This window comes from Toxorhynchites rutilus, chromosome 1 (assembly GCF_029784135.1).
Source record: "Toxorhynchites rutilus septentrionalis strain SRP chromosome 1, ASM2978413v1, whole genome shotgun sequence".
NCBI classification, from domain to species: domain Eukaryota; kingdom Metazoa; phylum Arthropoda; class Insecta; order Diptera; family Culicidae; genus Toxorhynchites; species Toxorhynchites rutilus.
Genome location: NC_073744.1, coordinates 69,288,926 through 69,312,051, shown reverse-complemented (window position 1 = coordinate 69,312,051; position 23,126 = coordinate 69,288,926). Strand labels below are relative to the sequence as shown.

The 23,126-nt window shown below is 38.2% G+C and overlaps 2 protein-coding genes across 7 annotated transcripts in view; one reads left to right on the top strand and one right to left on the bottom strand.

Annotated features, from left to right (window-relative positions):
- Nucleotides 1–18,819, top strand: part of LOC129763472 (BTB/POZ domain-containing protein 6-B) — a 50,480-nt gene extending 31,661 nt beyond the window's left edge. For 4 of the 6 annotated variants that reach the window (XM_055762564.1, XM_055762567.1, XM_055762566.1 and 1 more), the window contains exons 3-6: nt 12,061–12,429; nt 12,578–12,725; nt 12,791–13,007; nt 16,625–18,819. In XM_055762564.1, the coding sequence (XP_055618539.1) occupies nt 12,061–12,429; nt 12,578–12,725; nt 12,791–13,007; nt 16,625–17,680 (1,790 nt within the window). In that variant the 3' untranslated portion in view covers nt 17,681–18,819. Of the gene's footprint in view, nt 1–9,375; nt 9,949–12,060; nt 12,430–12,577; nt 12,726–12,790; nt 13,008–16,624 lie in introns of those variants that run through there. The other 2 variants (XM_055762569.1, XM_055762568.1) reach the window with 2 other exon arrangements.
- The window catches only part of LOC129763473 (transcription factor IIIB 90 kDa subunit), a 77,352-nt gene that overhangs the window by 38,819 nt on the left and 15,407 nt on the right, over nt 1–23,126 (bottom strand). The window lies entirely within an intron of this gene.

The window sequence follows — 23,126 nt, the reverse complement described above, 5'->3', positions numbered from 1 at the left end:
GACCACATTGGATGCATCCATCATGCTCTGGTTCGTACGGATCCACCAACGCACAGATGGGTAGAAACTTTTGCAACGTCCTGATACATCATTTTTATCCCATAAATATTTTCATACATACAGACGATTCGTGAGGTTATAATAAAAGTTGACGTAAATATTTTTCGCCATTTGCTTTTTTATGTCTGCAATAAATCGTATCTTCGTATGACAATAGTCGTATAAGATGCATATACCAATCGTTTATTTATCCAAACTAATTCGCAAGCATTTACCAAGTATGTATATGCCAATTAGATGCATCATATACCACCCAAAATACTGGATAAATGATGATGTATATACGCTGGTTTGCTGCTTTCTTCAATAAATCTTCAGCTGGTTCACTTCTTCTATTGCACGAGTATTGTGCCAGCGAAATTCATCCAATTCTTGCGCTAATCAAACACTCTAGACGGCACCGGCAACAAAATACCAGCGAAGGTATGCATTACCAATGCGCCAATCACTCAGCAGCAAAATGATTCGAGCGAGATAGTGAACCCATTACCCAGAAAATTATGCCAGCATAAACAAGTGATCAAGTCCGAAAAGTCTCGGTCCATCGCCACACAGTTCATTTGCACCAAGTTCCGATCTTCTGCTTCTTAAATTAATCGATTACATTTTGTATGTGATCTGATCTGATCTTTGTTTTAAAGAGGATCTAAACTTTCCAGTTCATTCTCCTCTACTTTGCATGTTGAAACTTTATTTGATGGAAATGGATGAACAAAATATAACATTTTTTGTCATTATTGCAATAATAACAATACGAAAGCAACCCGATATTGATTGAACGTTGGACGTTGGTTCGAAATCCCGAAAGCTGGATCGATGTTAAGCCGATATTCTGCTATAAATATAGACACTTGTATTTACCATTTACTCACGTAGAATGTACGAACAGTTAGTACCTGGGTCATGCGGGGTCCATAATTTTTTTTCAAGTGCATTTTGCTTGAAAAATAAATTTCTTGCAGCTTTTTTTCCCCGTGCTGTCGTTTTTCCGCATGCTATCAGATGTTTCTCCTATTAAAGGAACAAACGTTTTCGTGACTCGGGCTTTCTTTGTTTACTTTTTTGAACGAACTAGAGTTTAAATAAATGTTGTAATACTAATTAGTAAATTAGTACTAGTCACTATAAATTAGTACTAATCACTGTAAATCAAGTACTATAAATTAGTACTAGTCACTATAAAATTTGTTGTATAAATACTAAATATTTCTCTCAGTGTATTGATGATTATAGATGCATTGGAGCACCCCTCACCAATTTTGTAAACAGTTATTATTTGACGTTTAACTGATTAACTGAAGTCATCTATAGCCCAGTTAGCGAGCAACCAGTCAAAAGGCAGTCCAGTTAAAGAGCGCCCAGTCAGCGAACAAGTGCTTTCTAAAGAAGTAAATTTCTTCAATTAGATGTCCAGAAATATTAAACGAGCGGCAACAATAGCCGACTTCAAAAAGTTGTGTATCATACAAGTCAAATCTGTATTACAAATAAGTAAAAGCGTTTATATTTTTAGTACTTTTCTCAGATAGATTTTTTTTGCTTTATTGTTGTTTAAATTAGTTTTAAAAAAATTCGAGGGGTTGTATCTAAGACACGACCGCTTAGGGCGTAGGACTACGCAATCTTTTTTTTCAATTTGTTGGTTTATCATTTCGAATATTATTTGCCAATACGTTGAAATTTCATAAATAACTCTTTAGTAAAAAGTTCCGGGGACCCTGAAAAGGTTTAATGGCTAGCGTGGTTTTGTAGAATCATTTTGAGAAGCAACGATTCTTTCTTGCCTTTGTGGAAACAATACACTAATTGTTCATATGTCGCCATTTGTTTCTTTATAACAATGCACGCATTGCACTGAGTATTTAACGAGAGACATCTTCCGTGCATCACCATTCAACAAGCATCAAACACACGTCAAACAGATGCACACAGTTGCGGCGATAAAAATGAAACATCGCTAGAATGATCGTTTATGAAAAATCGTTTCTCGACTCTCGGTCAAAACCGTCAACAAAGCTAGGAGCTTGTTGTATCAGAACAGAGCCGATGCGCACGAGAGCAAACACAAATAGTAACTAAAAGTATCGAAGGTGTGCTATTCACATGAACAGGAAATGAACAAGTTCTAAGCTTCGTGCAACGAAAACAAGCAACACACACAAAGCCAAACACTGATGGCTAGAAGCTACCTATAAACATTTGCATTTTTCTCTTTTTTTCGCCTGCTTTGCCATGGCTTGGATGGTAGTGTAATTGCAATGCCAGATGCACTTGAAGTGAAATATTCGCTAGCGTTCACAGCTCGAGAGGAAACATACAACACAAAACGAGCATAATGAGCGACCTTTGTTGTTTCGGGCACACAACGTATCTGAGAATTCTTCTCAGAGGAAATGCAATACTTATACGCTAGCGACAGCTTACTTACTATGCATGGGTGGTATTTGCTTCGCAAATATTCTCTTCTCGCTACGCCCCTTTGTTGTTTCTATTCTAGCGGCTGCATAAGTTGCCGTTACTGACAGCTCTGTTCGGGAAAGCACACAAATGGACAGTACAAATGTATGGGGAAATGGGAATGCTTCCAATTTTCATCAATTTAAACCATGTACAGACTATGGGAAAGTAATGTGTAGCATATCAAACAAATCTTGGAAAAATTCGATTGGTATGCAAATCGTTAAAATCCGTTCGCAGCAAAAATAGTTATGAACGTTAACTTTATTTCATAAAAACGTGACCTATTTTCTGATTTGGCACCCTTAAAGTAAGACGTAGTCCTACGTCAAAAAATATACATGAGTAGTCTACGAACACTTGAGCCACGCATAAGCATAGACAGACTAGATCTTGAACACTGGCGAAGAAATTTTCCAGGATCTAGGGTGAAACCCGGATTCGAGCTCAGTATAGCCCCGTCAGAATACTCGGAAAATATCGCATTAGCAGATGGTTATGTCGAGGTCTTTTTCTGTACTGTGCAGATCTCAGAATGTGTTTATAATGGAAACTTCAAGATATCGGGTTCAATTCCCGATCAGTCAAGGATCTTCCCAAGTTGGAAATTTTCTTGACAAGATTCTGAATTTGTAAGGATGCCGTTATCGCATGAACCTCGGACAAATAATTAATAAATAATGGGATTTTCAAAAAATCTTATTATGAATGCAATGCAATCGTCCAGCTCAAACCTTTGTATGAGTTTGAGGTGGGACCATCATCATCATCAATGCCGCCAACGCGAATTAACAAGTTTTGGTACTGTCAGCAACTTGATAGTTTGTCATGTTGAGAATGTAATCGTTGCGCGATTTTGTTCGCGCAATTTCAAATCTATGGTAGAACTCGATGGAATCATACAGAGCACCGGTTTAATGCCGCGTGTTGGTGAGCGCTTTTGAGTTCTTGCATCGCACACATTAGTTCTTATGCATAGCCATATGTAGATACATATCGTGTTTTAATGTTTTTATTAGAAATGCTTTATTTTTTAGGTTATGCCTTTTTATGCATGCAACGTGATCTGGAGCATTCCTTTCTGAGCATTCCGTTATATTTCAGGAATTCTGTTCAAATTTCAAAACATTTCGATGCAATCTAAAATAATATCCGAAGTGATAAACAAGCGGATTGAATAATATAATTCCGTAGTCCTACGTTGAAAATGCGATTTTTTTGTATCCAGCTTTTTTTTCAAGTGGTTCCAAACAGATTTTTGTGTGATGTTGCTGCTAAACTACCGAAACAGAGCTTACATGACGATCGCACATCATCGCACGCAAACGAGAGACGATCCATCGAGAATGGAATTTCAGAGCAAATTGACTTCTTTCGATCAGTATTACCAGCCAATGATTTTTAACCGTTTGAATAAGAGGGAGCGCGATAGCGCTCCTCTTGTTGTATGCCAAAAGTGCGGGGAGCGCGATAGCTTGTTTTATGATAGCATTTTCGAATTGGCATCTTTTAACATAGGATTTCGTCTTTCGGGAACATTTGTAAAAGAGGACTTCACGCGCTTTGTCCAGCAAACTAAACTTTTGTGACCTAATTAGTTATCTACGATCATTGGATTCTAGATTAAAATATACCCAAACTCATCCGCATTTTTGGCATTTGCTCACAATTTGCTCCGCACTCAAAGGGTTAAGAGTACTTTTTTATCCCATCTGTTTATTTTATTAGGCTCATTTGACAATTCTGCTGTAACAAAGCCGATTTTATTCGTGTACATTTTTATCTTACGATATTTTTTTTGTATATTGCACTGTAGCCATTTAGGCGTGAGAGTACTCGTTCGAATGTTCACAGTTGGACCATATTTAAGAGTACTGTTTATAATGTTTATCATCATGTTGAACGGTTAAAAAATTCACTCGAGATGAAAGACAATAATGAGAAAACTTATTCACAAACTGATTATAGCATTAGTCGATAGTTAGGGTGATACACAGAGTATTTGAAAACAACTGTGTGCTTTTGCCGCTCCTTGTATTGTCCATAACGACGAAAGCTTAATACAACTGCATCTTCACTCATAGCGAGTTGCTCAACATTGCATTAGCCACGTGTTGTTTCTTTTTCTTCGATAGAAAGCTTACGCAATTGCCCTACATGTCCCTCAAACACCTGCCTAGCTGAGGCCTAATACGTCGGAGTTCCAGACAATGTATACATACCATTCCATACCGTTTGCAATTATTACTTTTTGCTCAAATATAGAGTCCCACACGACGTTAAACCGTCGCTTGTTCATCGAACACCCATAGACATTGATGCATCATCCCATCGAATGTGAGGATTGGCGTGCAAGTAAATGTTGCCGCACTTTATTACTGCGCATTCACCTTCAAAATTTCTCATCATTGCGGTTAATGATGCCTTTTGTCAAAAGGTGTCATCCTACGCCATTTTCATAACACGTATAGCGAAATAATGATATTCATTTCACGCTTGCAGTTAATGTATCTATTTACCATCCACTTTTATGTCATGCCAACTTATCGAACGTGCGTACGAAATGAAAATCAAGTTCTAAGTTCCACCTTTTTGGAATGCTATGCAGAGCACAAAAATGATAAACTAGATAATGATCATTGGCATTGAACATGCCATTTACACTCAATGCTACATTAATCGCTATACAACTTTATATAATTCATGTTCTACGTTAGACCTCTACCTACCTAGCAGCATTCTTCTCGTGACATTGTAACAAAAAAAATCAATGCAAAAAAACAGGTTCTAACGAAACGGCAACTCCCTCCAGACGGGGTAACCTGTTCCGACTAACTCATAATTGAGAAGCAGTTTCGTTCAGACGAAACAACACTTCCCCTGCGAGCAAAAATAAGGAAACATCACATGCTGGTTGTAACCACCGGAGTGCAAATGTTTTTATAGTAAGCCCCTCACTCGGTGCCAGACCATTTGAATCGTTTTCGTATGGTTTCGTATCGTTTTTTTTGCGCGAGAAAAAGAACATTGAAAACATACACATATAAATATTGTGTTGTTCACACGAGAGAACATGAAGATCTTATTTTAATACGTGAAATTGAAAACACTTACTTTCTATTGTTATAAAAGCATGTTATATTCATTTTAATAACAAACTATTACAGTATAAATTATTATACGTTTAATATCAATCATCCATTTATAGAAATTCCTTATTAAATTGTGATTTTATTGCGTTTGATCCCATCCCATCTCATCAGCTTGACGGTGTTCAGTTAAATTCTAAAATCTAACCACATTCATTGACGCTATCTATCAAAAACCCTCAACCAATATTCAAAATAATTCCCATTGTGCAACGATCATGTTTTAGTTCCACATTTCAGAACTAGACAGCGCCCATATAACCTTTAACGACTTGTGCGGAAAATGCATAAACAAACCCAAACATATCACCATCGGAACCCGTGCCGTCATTGGAGAGCGCAATGAGATGGAGTGTGGAACAGAATAGAGAAAACGAGAGAGTAAAATTGTAAACAGAGCTTTGACGCTCTCTGCATTTGTTTGCGTTGGTGAAATGATTGCAAATGAACCGCTACTTCAAATGTGTAAGTGATGAATAATACGAATTCATCCAATGTGTGAGCATCAGAGATGCCAATCTTTCGGTTTTACGCCCAGACTTTTTATCATGGTCCCTGATATCCTCACAGACGTTCAATTTCGCCTGATTTTTGGGAAATGATCTTGATTTTTGTACATTTTACTTTATTAGAATGAAAGTTATCCGTGAAACATATATTAGATTCTCTGTCATAGTTTTCCTTGTTGTAAAAGAGAACTGTCATAATATCTCTCTGATTTGCGCATGTATTATGCTTACATTAAATTAAATTCTCCTGATACATTGCAACCTAATATTATTATCAATAAGTATGATTGTTGCAAATCGACTGAATAAGCTTTTCCAGAGTGAAAAAAAACCGAATGATTTTCACTGCGCACAAATGTTTCAAGGCTTTTCAAAACAGTGCTAGATAATTTAATAAAACCAGCATATCTGACAAATTTAAGAAATGGTTAAAGTTTGAGGAATAGCATTACTTTGTATGATGTGTATGTACTAGTAGCCGCAAAGTTATTGATGAATGAATACGTTTCAGAGTGTAAAATTACTCAAAAGAAACATTTTCAGATAAGATTAACATTAAAGTCATCGAATATTTTTTGTCATGGAAATTAATCGTTATATGTTGAACGCATTTCATGAAGTTTCTAATCTTTTCTATTGAATCCTCACAGCTTGTGTTACTACTTGTAGCATTACTAATAATAACTCATCACATGCCGATCATACGATTGCTACATCGAATGCTGTTTTTATAGAAGTTTCAAACTACAAATTTCATCCATTTGAGGATGAAGTTTTTGCTTTACTTTAAATAATAAATGCTTTAAACTTTTCAATTTATTCGCCTGAGAAACCTTTGAGGAATCTGTTGAATGATCGCTGACCAGCAAAATGAAATTAAATGTCCAGCATTGTCCAAACGCACTATGTGCCTCGTTTTGATTGGTCCTATTTGTGCTCCTCAAATGGCAGAAGTGGCAAGAGCAGCGGCAGGAGTGACAAGAGCAGCGGCAAGAGTGACAAGAGCGGCGGCATGAATGGTAGAAGTGTAGCGGTGGCAACGACGACAGCGGGCAACGAGTTTAAATTTTGTTGCGCGCATACTCTAAGAGCCTCCACAGACTGCAGACATTTCATCGGCTGATAGTTTTGTACGGTTTGGGCTAGTGCAAAAACCGACTCAACTAAACGATGCATTGTGCGAGTATCGATATCTCTCCGTACTGATCAAGAAGCCGATCAAACTATTGGACGATAAAAATCTGCAGTCTGCGGGGGCTTCAATGCCACTGTTTCACGAATATCATCAGCAACGACCAACGAGTATCGAGCATTTCAATGGATAACCGTAACCCAGCGTCAAAGCGTCAAAGCAAAATGAGGACACAAATTTCGACATCGTGAAAACGAAAATTAATCCATTGGCGCTTCTCAGAGCTACCAAACCTTTCAAAGAAAGAAGAAATTTTTCAAAAGTGAGAGCTGTGCTCATTGCTATAGTTACCATCAACACAATTGATTTCATTTTTTTTATTCCGTTCTGCAAAAATTTCTGAATAGTATAATTTGTGACTTATTTGTTTGGAGATGATGTTTTTGGAAGCGTTAGAGATGTAATTTTGTTAATAGGAACAGAAAAACTACTCCGATATTCGATAAGTTATTTATAAGTTATTTGAATTGCCTTTGGTATGGTCCTACGTCTCATCGGTTATGTCCCCGACTTTACCAACCTGTCTTTTTGTTTAATTACTGTAGAGTACTGATTATCCGCAATCTCGAATTTAGTTCATTAATTCATTAATACAGAGCAGACATTTTTGGAGTTCACGCTGAATATGAGTGTAATGTGGCAGTGTGTAGTGGATATTTGTAGAAGCACGTCGTAGAAGCGATATTTTTGTGCGTCCTTTTCACACCCACACGTTCATAGAAACAAATGAACTTTTATTATTTTGATGATGATATTTTTAAAGCTCTCAGTGTCGGTGTGTGTGTTGTGGGAGCATAGTCTGTAATCAAGCTGCCTTTCACCGAAAATGCTACTGCTTTCGAGGACTAAGAATACTGCTGCTGTCTAGACATTTTAACCACTTAAATAATGGAAATCAATCACAATACAATTGCCAAAAGTGGGCCTGAGGATCTTTTTGTTTTTTTTTTCTTGTAATTTTCATTCAATTTAACGACACACTTGGCGCTGACGTCAACAATGCATATTTGGGTAGTTTAGATTAGTATTTATCTAGGTCATGCGGATAGATTCAAATCGATTGCCAAAAAGAATCCAATAGAAATGTCTAAAGAAATCCAATAATCAAGATTGATTTTCTTATATCAATCCACTACAGTTTAATAACAATTAAACGCAGAAATAATCGAATTAACAAAAATTTTTATCAACTAATGCTAGCGTTTACGCCCAACTGACATTTCGGTTTATTACTTGTACTGAATTTTTAGTATTATTGACATCTAAACATTTCTAAACCTAATTACAATTCGGTTTTACTTCTCGTCAATTTTTTTAATTTTTTTTAGGTTTTCATTATTCTGAACGGTAGAATTATGTTATTTGAACCTATTTCTTTTATAAAAATTCGAGTTACACACATTACAATATTTATTTCATCCGAGTTCATTCAAAAGGAAAAAAAAATAAAGTGTGAAACTCTGGTTCAGCCAAAAGGATAGAGGCCCGAGTCATGATAACGTTTGTTCCTTTTATCGGAGAAACTTTTGACAGATAGTGTATGGGGGAAAAAGTTGTAAGAATTTTTTTTCAACCAAAATTCTCTCGAAAAATAAATTTAATTGACTCCGCATGACCTAGGTATTTATGCGTTGCCTATTCTACTATGGACAATTTGATATTTGTTTTCTTGAACTTCTGTTTATTTTCAGCGAATCTATATTCATATATCAGTGTTATTATCTGCTCTCGAGTCATTGGAAGTTTTAAAAAGAAAAATCGGATGCGAAAAACGCTATTCATATTCTGCCCATAATCCACTTTTGGCCAAAATTAAACCACTATTCACAGTGTGCCTGACAGTGTTTCCATTTCCGACAGTCACTGCTGCCGCAAATAAAAACACTCTCACACAACATCAGCTTCTCTATGCGAGTAAGTGCAATTTCACCCCCGCGCGGCATGTTGGCGCAACGCATACACATAACATTAAACAGAACCCACATTTGTGTAAACACAACTTTCCAAGAGGCTGCAGTTACTGCTCCTCCTGCTGTGGTGCCGAAAGCTGTACAATAGTTCACTACACACTACTCAATCGCGACTCGCGTAGCAAAGTGGAAGTTTCTACACATCTTCTCGCGCGGAGTGTGGAAAATAAAAAAGATGGCTGCGAAAGTGGCTGCTGTGTTTCTCGGCTGCTAGAATAATAGCAGCAGAAGACATTAGTGAGTCAAATTCGATTTGCCGTTTGCAGTTCGTCGTCTTGGTGATGCGTCATTGAATTGGGTTTGGAAGTTTTTTAGGGCGGTGCAGAAAAACGGGAATCGAGTGCAATACAGTTGAAGTTGAATGTGTAACGCCCTGCCGCCTTGTACTGCGATTTGGTACTTGTAGAAACGTTATTTACCTGGGGGCAATTGGACAGATCTTGCAGGAATTATAGAAAGACACGGCTTGAAAAAACTGATAAGCGGCAGGCGCTTTCGGTTGAGGATTCTTAAGGTGCAGAAGATTATGTCCAATCTGTATGCGAAAATTTCCCAGCGCCCAATGAAGAGGAACGAAGAGCAGATTTTTTCAGTGTTTCCATACCACAATAGTAAGTTTGTGTGAGATGTTAAACAAACAATATCGTCCAGAGTTCAGGAATTGATTCTAAACGTAGGGTAGTAGTAGCTCAAGGATAATCATCTAAAAAAATGAGAGCCCCTGAAAGACAGCGAAAAAAATCAATCCAACATGGCGAATTTAATTTATGCACGGTGGGCATGTTTTCGACGAAACCGGTCAAACTATTACCGGTTTGGAAATCAGATGAAATCAAAATTACTTGAGGATGATGCACACGTTTGATTCATACAATCAACAACTTTTTGTTGAATTCATAAAATTTACTTCACCGAAGTTGATGTTATAAGATGATATGATTCATTTTTAGCAAAAATAAATTATATGTGTGTAACCACTAATTAAAATGTGAACATGAAGTTCCGCAATTAGTAACTTAGTACCCATTCCATTCACGACATTTCAGGAAAGATCAATCAAAACTGTTCACGTGTTGGGATGGAACGAAGGAATCTATTTAAACGAATCAGAATCCAAGCGGAAGTTATAGACAGGTTGAAAAGCGACTTTACGTTAATTTAGTTGGAAGAGGCAAACATGATCAAGACTTACAGTCGTCGCTTTTTTGTGACATAATTGGGGTTTCAATATTTGGCTCAACTGACGCTTGGTTTTCACGGATGTTTCTATGTAAATTAGTTGTTTTCCATTCGAAAGCTATTTGCTCACTACCACGTGATCATTTGAAGACGCGAATAATTCTGGCAATGATATAAACAATTTCATAAAGATTTGCTTGTATCGAAGGAGGCGGTAGGCTGTGTCATTTCAGCAATAACTGCATATTTTCCAGAGAAAGCCAAAGTTGAAACGTGGTATCCGCTACGAGTGACGATATAATCTTTGAGAATATTGAATTTGAAGTCAAGACACATTCCCTGACAAAAGCAAATATAGCTTATTTGCATCAAAAGACCGGCGGGGTTCCGTCGTGATGTGGAGGCACATGAGTGCAGCAGGCTTGAAAATATTTAACATTATAGGTGTCATAAAATTTTTGGACACACCAGCATGTTTGTATACGAATGTTTTACAAAATTGACTAACAACAAAGAAGAACTAAAATTTATTATATGTTTTTTATTGCACCAACGACTCCTTTTTTCGCAAACTTGTCAATTGCCAAGGCTCTTAGAGGAACTTTGTCGTAGTATTACTTGTGTGATTTTATTACTACAGTCAACTCTCCCTAACTCGATATCCAAGGGATCATCGGGTTAGGGAGGTATCAAGTTATGGAGAGAAGAATGCTTGTAAAATAAATCAAAGGTGCCATGAAGTTGATCGAGCTAGGGAAAATATCGAGTTACAGAACATCGAATAAGAGCCCCCGCAAACTGCAGACTTTTTATCGGTCGATAGTTTGGTCGGCTGCTCAATCAGTACGGGGAGGTATGCATGTGCGCACATTACACCGAGAGTTGACTATACCTGATTAAGATTCCTATGATGAATGCGACAAATTCAAGAACACGCGCACACCGGCGCGAGTCGGAAGAAATTTCTTAGGCGAAAAAACTTCCGGCTAGAACGGAAATCGAATCTGAAGGCTGCGGCATATGAACGATCGCTTCACGATTCTAATGACATCCGAATTCACTCTACAATGGTTATGAGACTACTCAAGACTACCTAATCTATCCTTTGGATCTGACGATGTCTTTTTTTAATGGAACGACTGTGGCGAAATTTCTCTCACAATGACATGTCGCGTTTATGCCACGACGCAAGGGCAAACAGAAGCAAAAATCGATATCCTCTGTCGACCTCATCCGTATGCAATGGTGATAATTTTCCACCACTACTGATGCAAGCAATTACCGCTAAACTGCTGAATAATGTGTACCAGAAACATGTGCAACTATAAATGACGTCACGATCGGGCGAATAGCGGCAGCAATTGCAGACAATAAAAGAAGAGTTATGTTTTTGTATCTATCGTGCAAAAACGAAGAAGGGCAAAAAACAAATGCTCACCACTTCTCTCCGCTCGCGGCTCATCTTGGTTGTTTCAGAACAAACAGATCCATTCTAGAGAGCGTTTACGCATAACTTGTGTCTCGGTTCTTGACTCTCATTGCAGTTGAAATGTTTAACGTGCTGGCCCCGTTCCATCAAAATAGTGTCGCAGCTGCTGCCACTACCGGTGCCATTGCCACCGGTATTCAAAACGGCCCGGGAGGTCGTGGTGTAGAAAATATGCAAGTGACTCAACCCTGCAGTGCGCCATCGTCGCCTACCATCACCTCACCCGGGGCCCTCAGTTCAACCTCATTCTGTCTACCGACTGGAAGTAGTAGCATTGGTGGTAGCAGTGTTATCACTAGCACAACCGCCGCGGATACCGGCGATCCAAACTGGCAGGCCACCAAGAGCACCGTCCGAGAGCGGAATGCGGCCATGTTCAACAACGATCTGATGGCGGATATACGCTTCATCGTTGGCACCGACGGTACGTAGGACTACGCCCTTTCGCTTGCGAACTGATTCCCAGCACTGTATGCAACGCCGTTTAGATGCATGCACGTGGTTGCGTAACCGATGGATTCTGACAAATGCATTGTTTTCTTTCTCGTTTCATGATGTTTGCTCCAAAGCAGAACAGGTGCAAACCATACCGGCTCATAAGTATGTTCTCGCTACTGGAAGCTCCGTATTCTATGCCATGTTCTACGGAGGACTAGCCGAAAATAAACAAGAAATAAAAGTTCCTGATGTTGAGCCAACTGCCTTTCTAACGCTACTAAAGTGAGTACACATTACAGTCTTTTCTTCAACTGAAGTAAGTTTTGCATTTTATCTTTCCTCGTCAGATACCTATACTGTGATGAGATCCATCTGGAAGCGGACAACGTGCTGGCTACGTTGTATGTGGCCAAGAAGTATATTGTGCCCCATTTGGCCCGAGCCTGTGTCAACTATCTCGAAACCAGTCTGACAGCCAAAAACGCCTGCCTGCTGTTGAGCCAATCGCGTCTTTTCGAGGAACCAGAATTGATGCAGCGCTGCTGGGAAGTTATTGACGCCCAGGTATGTCACTCCACAGCCAACCTAGAGATAGTAGATAGGGATAGCACTCATTTCATAACCAACACTAGCTCTAGCTCAGAATCCTCGGCATTCTGTAATAGCACTCAACATGATGCCGTCGTGTCTACTTTCTCCCAATCCTGCAACAGTCAACCCCCTCTACCCCACCAATTATCTTCCCCCAATGGCAGCAGTAGTGCCACCGAGGGCAGCGGTTCGATTAGTTCATCCACAACGGTTTCTTCGTCGGTTTCCAGTAGCTCTTTGAGTACCCAAGCCGGGGTACCGTCGGTTTGATGGTGAGCTCCCTCGATGTGAACAATTGGTTGAAATTATGAGCAGTAATTTAACGAATGCTTCTACTAGGCTAGGCTTTTTCATCAAATGTCTGCACAAATATGCTCGATATTGCTATGGATGTACCTTAACTTAACCTGTGGTGGTTGATGTCGATTTATTGCAAACGCGATTGCAACAATTTTGAATAGCTAGAATATATATCCATTAAGTTGAAACGGGCATCCTTTAATATGTTCTCGTCCACTTCCATACTGAAATTGAACGAATCCTGTCTTACTTCTGTTCGTGAGAAGTAATCAATGAATACAATAACCCGGTCCCTGTCAACAAACAATTCATTTTAATTTTTTAAATTTCAATCATTCCGACGACTCTTTGTCGTGGACGGAGCCTTTGGTTCGTATTTGCAATACAAGAGAATTAAGCATTGAATTATTAAAAGAGAAGATATCCCGGTTACAGTCTGTATTTGTTTTGTTGTTTTGTTATCTCCTCGACTGTCTCGAAATCGAAATTTTGCTTCTTCATATTAGAATGAACAGCAAGTTGTGTTGAAACGAAAAAAATATTCTAAGGTGCTCGCACAATTTAAAGCCTTTGAACCACTGCAACCATTTGTTTGATCTATTGTGCTATAAAGCGCTATGTTGATAAGATTTTATTGCGTCTTCAACGCCAATACAGGTACCATCCATCGATGTTGGAGACACTCAGTCGAGATAGAAATTGGTTTTCAAATCAAAATGCATCTTCAATGAAAGGGGATGTAGCGTGTGGTCAAGTAAAATATCAACAATACACCCGATTATTGCTTTGCATTATTAGACAAGAAGTTCTTGATCTAACACTCTGCAGTTCTAAACTATCAGATATGATGAAAACTTGGGATGTGTCATATGAAGAATCTCTATCTGATCATAAAAATACAATGTTTAATTATAATTCTGGTGATTTTGACGGTGGGACTACGTCTAACCGGAGTATATGGGGGTGAAATGATAATGAAAAACGTACTTCTGAACTGACAAGCCTGGGAAGCCTGGTAAATGGATGGTATTTCTTCCACTGAACAGCTTGAAATAGTTTCATCAGAATTTGAAACCAATATTAAATCCACCTTTGAAGAAAATGGTCCACTGAAGCAGACAACTTCAAGCGAGAATGCATCTTGGTGGAACAAAAAACTTGAAAATCTTAGAAAATTGTCTAAAAAACTCTTCAACAAAGCAAAAATTACCTCTGATTGGACAGATTACAAAAACAGAATATAACAAAGACATCCGTAAATCTAAGAGAAGAGATAGGAAGTTCAACTGTGAACAGGTAGAAAGTTTACCTGTTGTAGCAAGACTTAATAAATCCCTTTCTAAGGATCACGCCAATGGACTTGGTAGTCTGAAAAACGGAAACGATCAATATACAACTCTAACTCAATCTTGTCCAATCAGAGACGAGAATAGAGCTAAAAAAATGGCTAGGGCGGTCTTTACGAAGTCAAGGGTTGAGTGGTCTGCTGAACCAAATAAGGGAAGGAACTTCATAAAAGAAATCATACCTACTTGGGAGGATATGCAAAGTCCTGATGCGATCATCACTTATTCCCTGAGTGATGGAACAAACTGGAATGCACTACTATAGATCAAACTAATGATCACAGTGGTTCAAGGCTCCTACAGAGGAGGAAGAAGAAGAAGAAGAAAATTTCTTTGCATGGGAAATACGTACCGTGCAAAAAGGCAACGCGAATTTTCTCATACTTCATACATTCAGTAATGAAATGCACACATTGCATTCTGGGCAAAAACGTGTTATTTCGCGAAACCGTGTAAATAAACTCGATTTAGAAAATTGGGACATTGACATTAGAAAAGGCTAGATTCCTGATTCCGTAAGAATCGCATTCTAGACGTTGATCACTCGCTACGAGAAGCATATAAAAGTATTTCTTTACTATTTGGCCATTCTACAATGCAGTTTTCCGCATTCCGTCTCATGGTTATGGGAGACCTCTTTTTTGTTGTCCAATGGATTTGTGGCATAATAATAGTACTGCTAGAATTCTATTGTTGACAATTTTGCCTGCGCATTTTCGCATTGAACCAAACAACGAAGCAAAGAGAGACCTCGGAATCATATTTTTAACCGGCATAATTTGAAATTTAAAAGCAGTATAATTTGAAAATTATAGCAGGAACACCTCCTGAAATTAGTATCGGAAAGCTCGGCGTTTGTAATGGTACTCCCTCCCATGTTGATCCATTTACTGTGGTTGCGGACAAAGGTCTTAAAACTCAGATTATTTCCTATATCATATCAAGATATTAGACAATAATGGGCAATAATTCATCAGTGTTGTTTCTTGTGCTACCAATTGCTCTAATCGTACTATTTCTGTGGCGCACTGTTGAAAAAATCGAACCACTGTCCTCGTCTCATTAAAGACGTATAACACTCCCCCCTTTAAACTGTACTCTTTAATCTAAACACAGTTCGAAACTCAGTTTTACGTACGAAAAACTGCAATATTTGATAGACTTATGCAAACAAACAATTTATGTTAGGATATAAACAAGAGCCGTCTCACGGATAACATGTTCACATCAACAAAAGAGCGAAAGTTACAGTTTGAATGCAATACTCTCTAATTACAGCCCATTAAATCATTTGCAGCGAAAAAAAAAGTCATGAAATTATCATCGAATTTTTATATATGGTTGTGATAAACATTGCCAATTGAGAATTATTGTTAGAATAATTGGAATACTCGCTGTGATTACGCATATGCGCTATCAAGCTGTAACTGGAAATGTTCCAAAATTAATGGCTGCATGAAAACGAAAACTAAAAATTAAATAAGCAAAATAAGAGTGCATACTTTTAAAATCAACCTCAAAGCGTTTGGTTTGCTTGCCAAGTGTGTTGGTGTGTTGTTCTCGGTGTTTTCTATTGTTTCTATGTAAACACATATCAAGCTCTCGTATATTGAAGCATTTGTTAGAGACAGCAAGCGAGCACATATTGTTGTTGGAGCTAATCGGCAACTTCAAGTTGCAAAATTTAGATGTACAAGGCAAAACAAAAACAGTTTACCTGTGTTTATATTCTCGCTGTACTCGAAATGTATACTCTCGATTGCATTAATGGAATAGATAAAGAATTTTTACCAGACGATAAATATTGCAGTTTCACTTATCTTAAGTTCGATCTCACATGTTCCTAATATGCATATTTCTCCGTTCTTTTAACCCCTTCCCATACACCATCAAACGAATAAAAAAAAAACAAACGAACAAACGTGAAAACAACCATACGTACAGGCGGAAATGGCCATCAAATCGGAAGGCTTCGTTGACATCGATCTGAAGACATTCGAGACCATCCTGGCGCGAGAAACACTCAACTGCAAGGAGATCCATCTATTCGAGGCTGCCCTGAACTGGGCCCACGCCGCCTGCACTAAGATCGATATCGAACCGACGTCCAACAACAGACGACAGGTGCTGGGCCAAGCGCTGTATCTGGTCCGAATTCCGACGATGTCGCTGGAGGAGTTTGCCAACCGAGTCGCTCAGTTGGGTATACTGACCAACCAGGAGACAATCGACATCTTTTTGAACTTCACCGCCAAGAACAAACCGAAACTCACGTTCCCAGTGAAAGCACGCACGGGCCTGAAGACACAGGTGTGCCATCGGTTCGCTTCGTGTGCATACAGAAGCAATCAGTGGCGCTACCGGGGCCGTTGCGATTCGATCCAGTTTTCGGTGGACAAGCGCATCTTTATCGTTGGCTTTGGACTGTACGGTTCCTCAACAGGTGCTGCGGACTACGATGTGAAGATCGAACTGAAACGGCTGGGCCGGGTGTTGGCAGAAAATAGTACAAAGTTTTTCTCGGATGGATCGAGCAATACCTTCCACGTGTTCTTCGAGACACCGATTCAGATCGAACCGGAATGCTTCTACACGGCTTCGGTCGTGCTAGATGGGACCGAGCTGAGCTTCTTCGGACAGGAAGGCATGAGTGAGGTTTGTGTTGGAACGGTCACGTTTCAGTTCCAGTGCTCGTCGGAGAGCACCAACGGAACGGGAGTACAGGGTGGTCAAATACCTGAACTAATATTCTACGGTCCTATGGGTGTGAGCAGTCAGAATGCTACTTTGACGACCAGCAACAGTAACAATTCGATCAATAACAACAAGCCAAATTCATCGTTGACAGGTGGCGGTTCGAATACCACAAGCACCAGCAATACTTGCACAACTCTGAACAGTATTAATGGAAGCACTTACGCCAACGGAAACGGAGACAATGGACCAAATGTGTTAACAGGATTGGGAACGGTCGCATTATTAAACAACGAGAGTGACTGAGTGTTACTGCGGAAGGGGGATAAACTGTTTTGAATCATCCCCAACTAATGAACCAAGTAATCACGATGTAACAAAATTCAAGTGAAATTTTACGTTTTTTGTTCAGGGCGAAGAAGATGAATAACATATTCATATTCATGGATTAAAAAACATGTATCCTAAACAGTAGTAGTGGTGTTGAAAAGTAGATTCTATTACTGAATTAAACTGGAATAGCTCCGCTCTATTGGACTATAGTTCCAGTGAATCTGATTCGTAGTCTACCTTGAATTCATTTCACTCGGTTGCCTTTCGTTGATCATAACGAGCTCAAATATTAGAGCTGAGAATAATGTTGTTGTATGGACGGGTGACTTAATCTTTTTTTTTCACAAATTTTATTCCTAGAGAAAATACTAGTCGTTTCAGCGCCTTTGGTTTGACGAATTTGGTCGCCATAAAGAATCGAAATTAGAACTTCTTTCTGCATAAGTAGAAATTGCGCATAATAGCAATACACACCGCAATTAATAAACCCAGCAAAATATGAATAAAAAAAGGCGAAAAATGGATTAATAAAATCACACCAGACGGTTTCTTCCTAGTTTGTAAGACGTGTCAGGCACGAGTGCAGAAACTTGTTTCCCTCTCGTGGAGGATGAAATAGATTAATGACGAAGTGACACTTTATAAATTTAATACATTACAATCGGAAAACAAGCAAAATTTTCACTTTTACAAATCAGCAATATAGAGCAAAAAACAAGCACCGATTCACTCACTCATATACGCCAATATAGGGTAATGAATCACATTCCACTATAACACACACACAACTATGGATCAAAAATTTCAAGGCAGCCTCATTTTTGGAATGCGGAAAAACATGATTTCAGGTCGAAATGCATTTGAAGTGCACAATGGTTATGTTTTTTGTAGTGTCCCTAATTTAAGTTCGTTATTTACGGCTGTTTTAATTGTATAAGATCGAAGTGAAGCCACAGCGTAACAGTAGAATGGTGAACATAAACACATTGTAACGAAATGATGATACAGTTGTGCAATGAGTCTCATTATTAATTATTCTATAGTAGTGGTTCTACCAAGACGTTTGTAATGTTCAAAACAATAAGAAAGTACTGAATAAATTATTAGAAGCCGTACGTGTTTAATATGTCCGGTGTGAGTATCACAAATACACTTAAATGGAAGAGCGACTAATTAGTTGAGTATATTCTTCAAGAGGTTATGGACCCTATTCTGTAAATCTTATGGTTCGGAGAAGGTATTATGGTTTCGTTCGAACCCTGCCGAACACATTCGAATGTGAACACTGTTGGTGTTACCTGATGTATTTCGAAATTTCAAACCTATCTAGAGAAGTTGAATTATCAAAAAGCAAGAAAAAAATGAAGTCGCCGTCTACAAAATTATCGCAGTCTATAAAAATTAATGGCGCAAAATCAATGCAACGAAACGATTGTAATGAGTGGTGATGAACGTAAAAGTGGAATATAGCTGGAAATTGAGGTAGGTTCAGTTTGTTTTAATCCATTCGCTTTGTGGTTATTGAAAAGCATAATAATATAGCGGGAATCAAACGATGGTCAAAACGAGTGTATCAGCTAAAACTACTTTCAATCCGTATGTGTTCATAAAACATTTACCGCCACTGACATGCGAAATGCGTTACAAATGTCCTGCTTCACCATTGAAAACCCGGTCCAGTCCGGAGTTCAGCCTGGTTTTAAGTCTGGACGAAAAGTATATCCACTGTGGCTTGCAGGAATTGTCGGACGCTAGTCTCAAATTTCCAATACTGTTCCAGAAGTGTAAATATACGGTGTTCGTACGAACGCGACTATTATAACAAAACTAACTAATTACTGAAATTCGTGGGTATCGTTTATTTCGTGTGCTAGTCAATGGCAACTCACTGGGTCAGAGCTAACTGAAGGATCGTCTCCTATGTTCCAACTAACCAGATAATCGGTGTACCATAAGTTTGCTTGCGGCCAACTCGGATTGCGTCATCTCGGCGGCTTGAGACCACCTCGGTTCGTTATTCTCGTTTAGATGAGGATTTCGCCCTCATTTGATTGCCTTCGGAATAAATTTCATTAGGAAAAAAATTATTCATTTAAAAAATTGCGCTTTTTCTGTGTGGTTTTTATACCCATGAGGTATAAAAACCACACTTTGTTGTTCTTTCGTTGGCGATTTTCCCAAAAGATAACTGCTGCGGCGACGTTAATACGTAAGTACCGAATATTATCTGCTTCTGATTAGTACACCCGAAAGCAGTTCTCTATTTAAAGACATATTTTTGTAAATAATAGAAACTAATGCTACCTATGAAAAATTGACCTGAAAAGTTGGACGAATTGGTATGAAAATATGGAGAACCGATGAGCTTTAAGTGAACCGTGATTAACATTTCATAATCAAGACGGATAAAACACGGTACCTGGAACGAATTGAACGGTTTAGCATAAAAGTTGAAAATCATCTATGTAGTTTAAATTTCAGCATGTCGATATTTCACTAAGCAATCATCACCAATTTTTAATTGATTTTTTTTTCTACACTTGATCCAATTCGCAACTCGACAGTAGCGTTTGACTGACAGACGAAAAAACACAATCGTACGAAAACAAGGAAAAGGAAAACAATTCGTTCGAACAAATGGTGTTCGAAAGTTCGAATGGATAGATTTATTTCGTACGAATCCACGGATACGAATGAAGCATACTTTCGAATGTATTGTATTCGTTCGAAAACAAGAATTGTGACGTGAAGTGGGGTTTCGAGTGACGAATGAAATTAAAAATGTAGCAATACGGATGTAAACTACTGACGGAGTCGCACTTGACATTGGGCCTTATTATATAAATCGAATCGAGAAGTCGATACAATCACTATCACTATCACATCGAGCTAAATTTCCTATTTTGTAAATCGAGATAATCTCTTACCGAGCTCGAATTTTATGTGTTGCAAATGCATATATTTCAACGTTTCCCAAAAGAAAATATCAGGGACGCAAATCAAAACAAAATAATTCTCTGAAGATATGCAACAGGCGAATCAAACAACTTGAAAAATTATGACGGTTGCACCGACAGCTTTCACTCGGTCGATGCTATCGACTTGCTCGGTATCTATAAAAGTAATATAGAGCTAACGAGCAAAATTCTTATCGACTTGATTTATATAATAGGACCAACGATAACTCGTGTGATGTGGTCACACGATGTGCGTGGGTGCACTTCAATAACAGACAGTGATGGAACATCCACAAGTATACTCGCAAGTAAATACCCACTCCACGTTCACTCAAACGTTTTGTTATTATGGATTTATTGGGGGTAATGTTTGTTCATCTAATCAATGATTTATCAAGAAATGTTTTAAATCTATATATATGTATTTCCAGTAACAGTTATACAATAAAGTAGTCTAGTTTTTTTTCACATTCATAGCCAAAAAAATTTCGAAACATTTAGGTACGATGAATGAAACGCATTAATGTAAAATGTTAATCAGTAGGAAAACATTGACTTATCAAAAATGCACAAAGTTTAATTTTGAATCATTCATTTTCGTTCAATATGATGTGAAGAGACTTCCCGTGCCGTATTAATACATTCAAAACAGTCATCTGGCATCCCTGGATATGAGTTCAATGTTTACATTTGGTTGTGTTGTTTGGAAGATGCCCATTTGAAAATCTGCAAAATTTCGCAACGACGTAATTGAATTTGATGGTTGCAGTTGAAAACATACATTGCTTATGCAATACTAGTTTAGTCGTGAAACATTTTTTGAAGATAAACGTGGAACAGAAGAATACCGATGCTTGGAATCAACAAGGTGAACAAACACATCAAACAAACTAGCAGACTCGACAGATTTATCAGCGAGCACGTCCAAACGGTCGGTGAGCCAGACGAGCTACTCGTCTGTTTTTAGTCGAGCTCGGCTTCTGGAATATGAAAACAAACGAGACGAGCGCTTGTCTGCTCGTCTCGTCTTCTGGAATAGGGCCCATAATCTTATTTTAATGTTCATACAAGCTTGAATTCTGATGCAAAAAGTAGTTACACAGATTTAACTGGATTGGTACAGATTTTTTCGTTATTTTCGGTACAGATTCTGTACGGTACAGAATACAGATTTTGGTCAAAAAGTACAAATTGGTACAGATTTTTTTCCATTTGTGAAATTTCTTACATTTGAACAAAGCAACATTGAGGTACATGAGAACTTTTACGCCCCAGTATCGCTTTGTGCTGCTGATCATAAAAGCATTTACAATACAATGATTGATTAGTTTCATAAGCACGAAATTCCTTACAAAGATCATCTGGAAGGATTCGCGTCGGACGGTGGACGGAGACGCTGGAAGATTTTCATTTGATCAGTCTCACTAATATCTGCGTTGTTTCAATGTTCAATGCTATTAAATATGAAGATCATTTGAAAAGCGACAAGAATTTTAGGTTGAATAGCAGCAGAAGAAATTATCAGAACAATGGACAGCGAAAGGCAGATCATTTCAAAGAATATTTGTCGCAGTTTTTTCAACAAATGAGAAAAATATTCGATTTTGATGGTTCGACGCTCAAGTCTACGGCAATGTCAAATTCCAGAAACATTCCCAATTTGCATTAGCAATTAGCATTATCGTTGTGTTAGAAGCGTTCCCAGAATTCTACAATGGGAATGTACAAGATGTGGAGAAATAATTCTGAACCCTAAAGATAAAATTACTCCGTAAGGAAATCACAATTTCAGAACATGAGCATGTTGATGAGGGTTGATGGACAAAAATTGGATGTCTAAAAAAAATTGACGGTTCGCTCGCCTTTTCGGCGCTTCGATGCCTTGTTTGTAACGTTCTCACTATGCATCACTCCTCGGAAACTGTCGAGCCATTTTTTCTGAATATAATGAGAACAAAAATAAGCTTCGAAATCTGCTCAGCAACGATACGATGAACGCTATTTTGAGATCAAAAGATTGGCGGCAGCTCGAAAATTTTAAATAATAATAGTATGCAATCTAGATTCATAAAAAACAGGAAGTGGGTTATATCTATGGTATAACCGCAAGGGTGACGTAGGACTATCGTTGATTTAGAGATCATTTGTATGAAGTTGAATCTGAATTCATTCTGAATGAATGAATATTTGGAGAACTTCGAAAACGAGAGCGTTACGTTGGAGGCACAAGGTTTTATGCATCCAATATTGGATACGGAAATATCCTACTGATGGGGAAGAATAATCTTCAGAAGCTATCCTGTTGATTGCGATTGATTGAAAAATCACAAAACCTAATGTATTTGGTCACAGTGTTACATGGATAGAAAACATTAAAATAAACTCTTTCATATGAATGTAATTTTAAATTCCCAGAGGAACTGGCAGATTATTTTCAGTAACGATTAGATATTTCCACATTT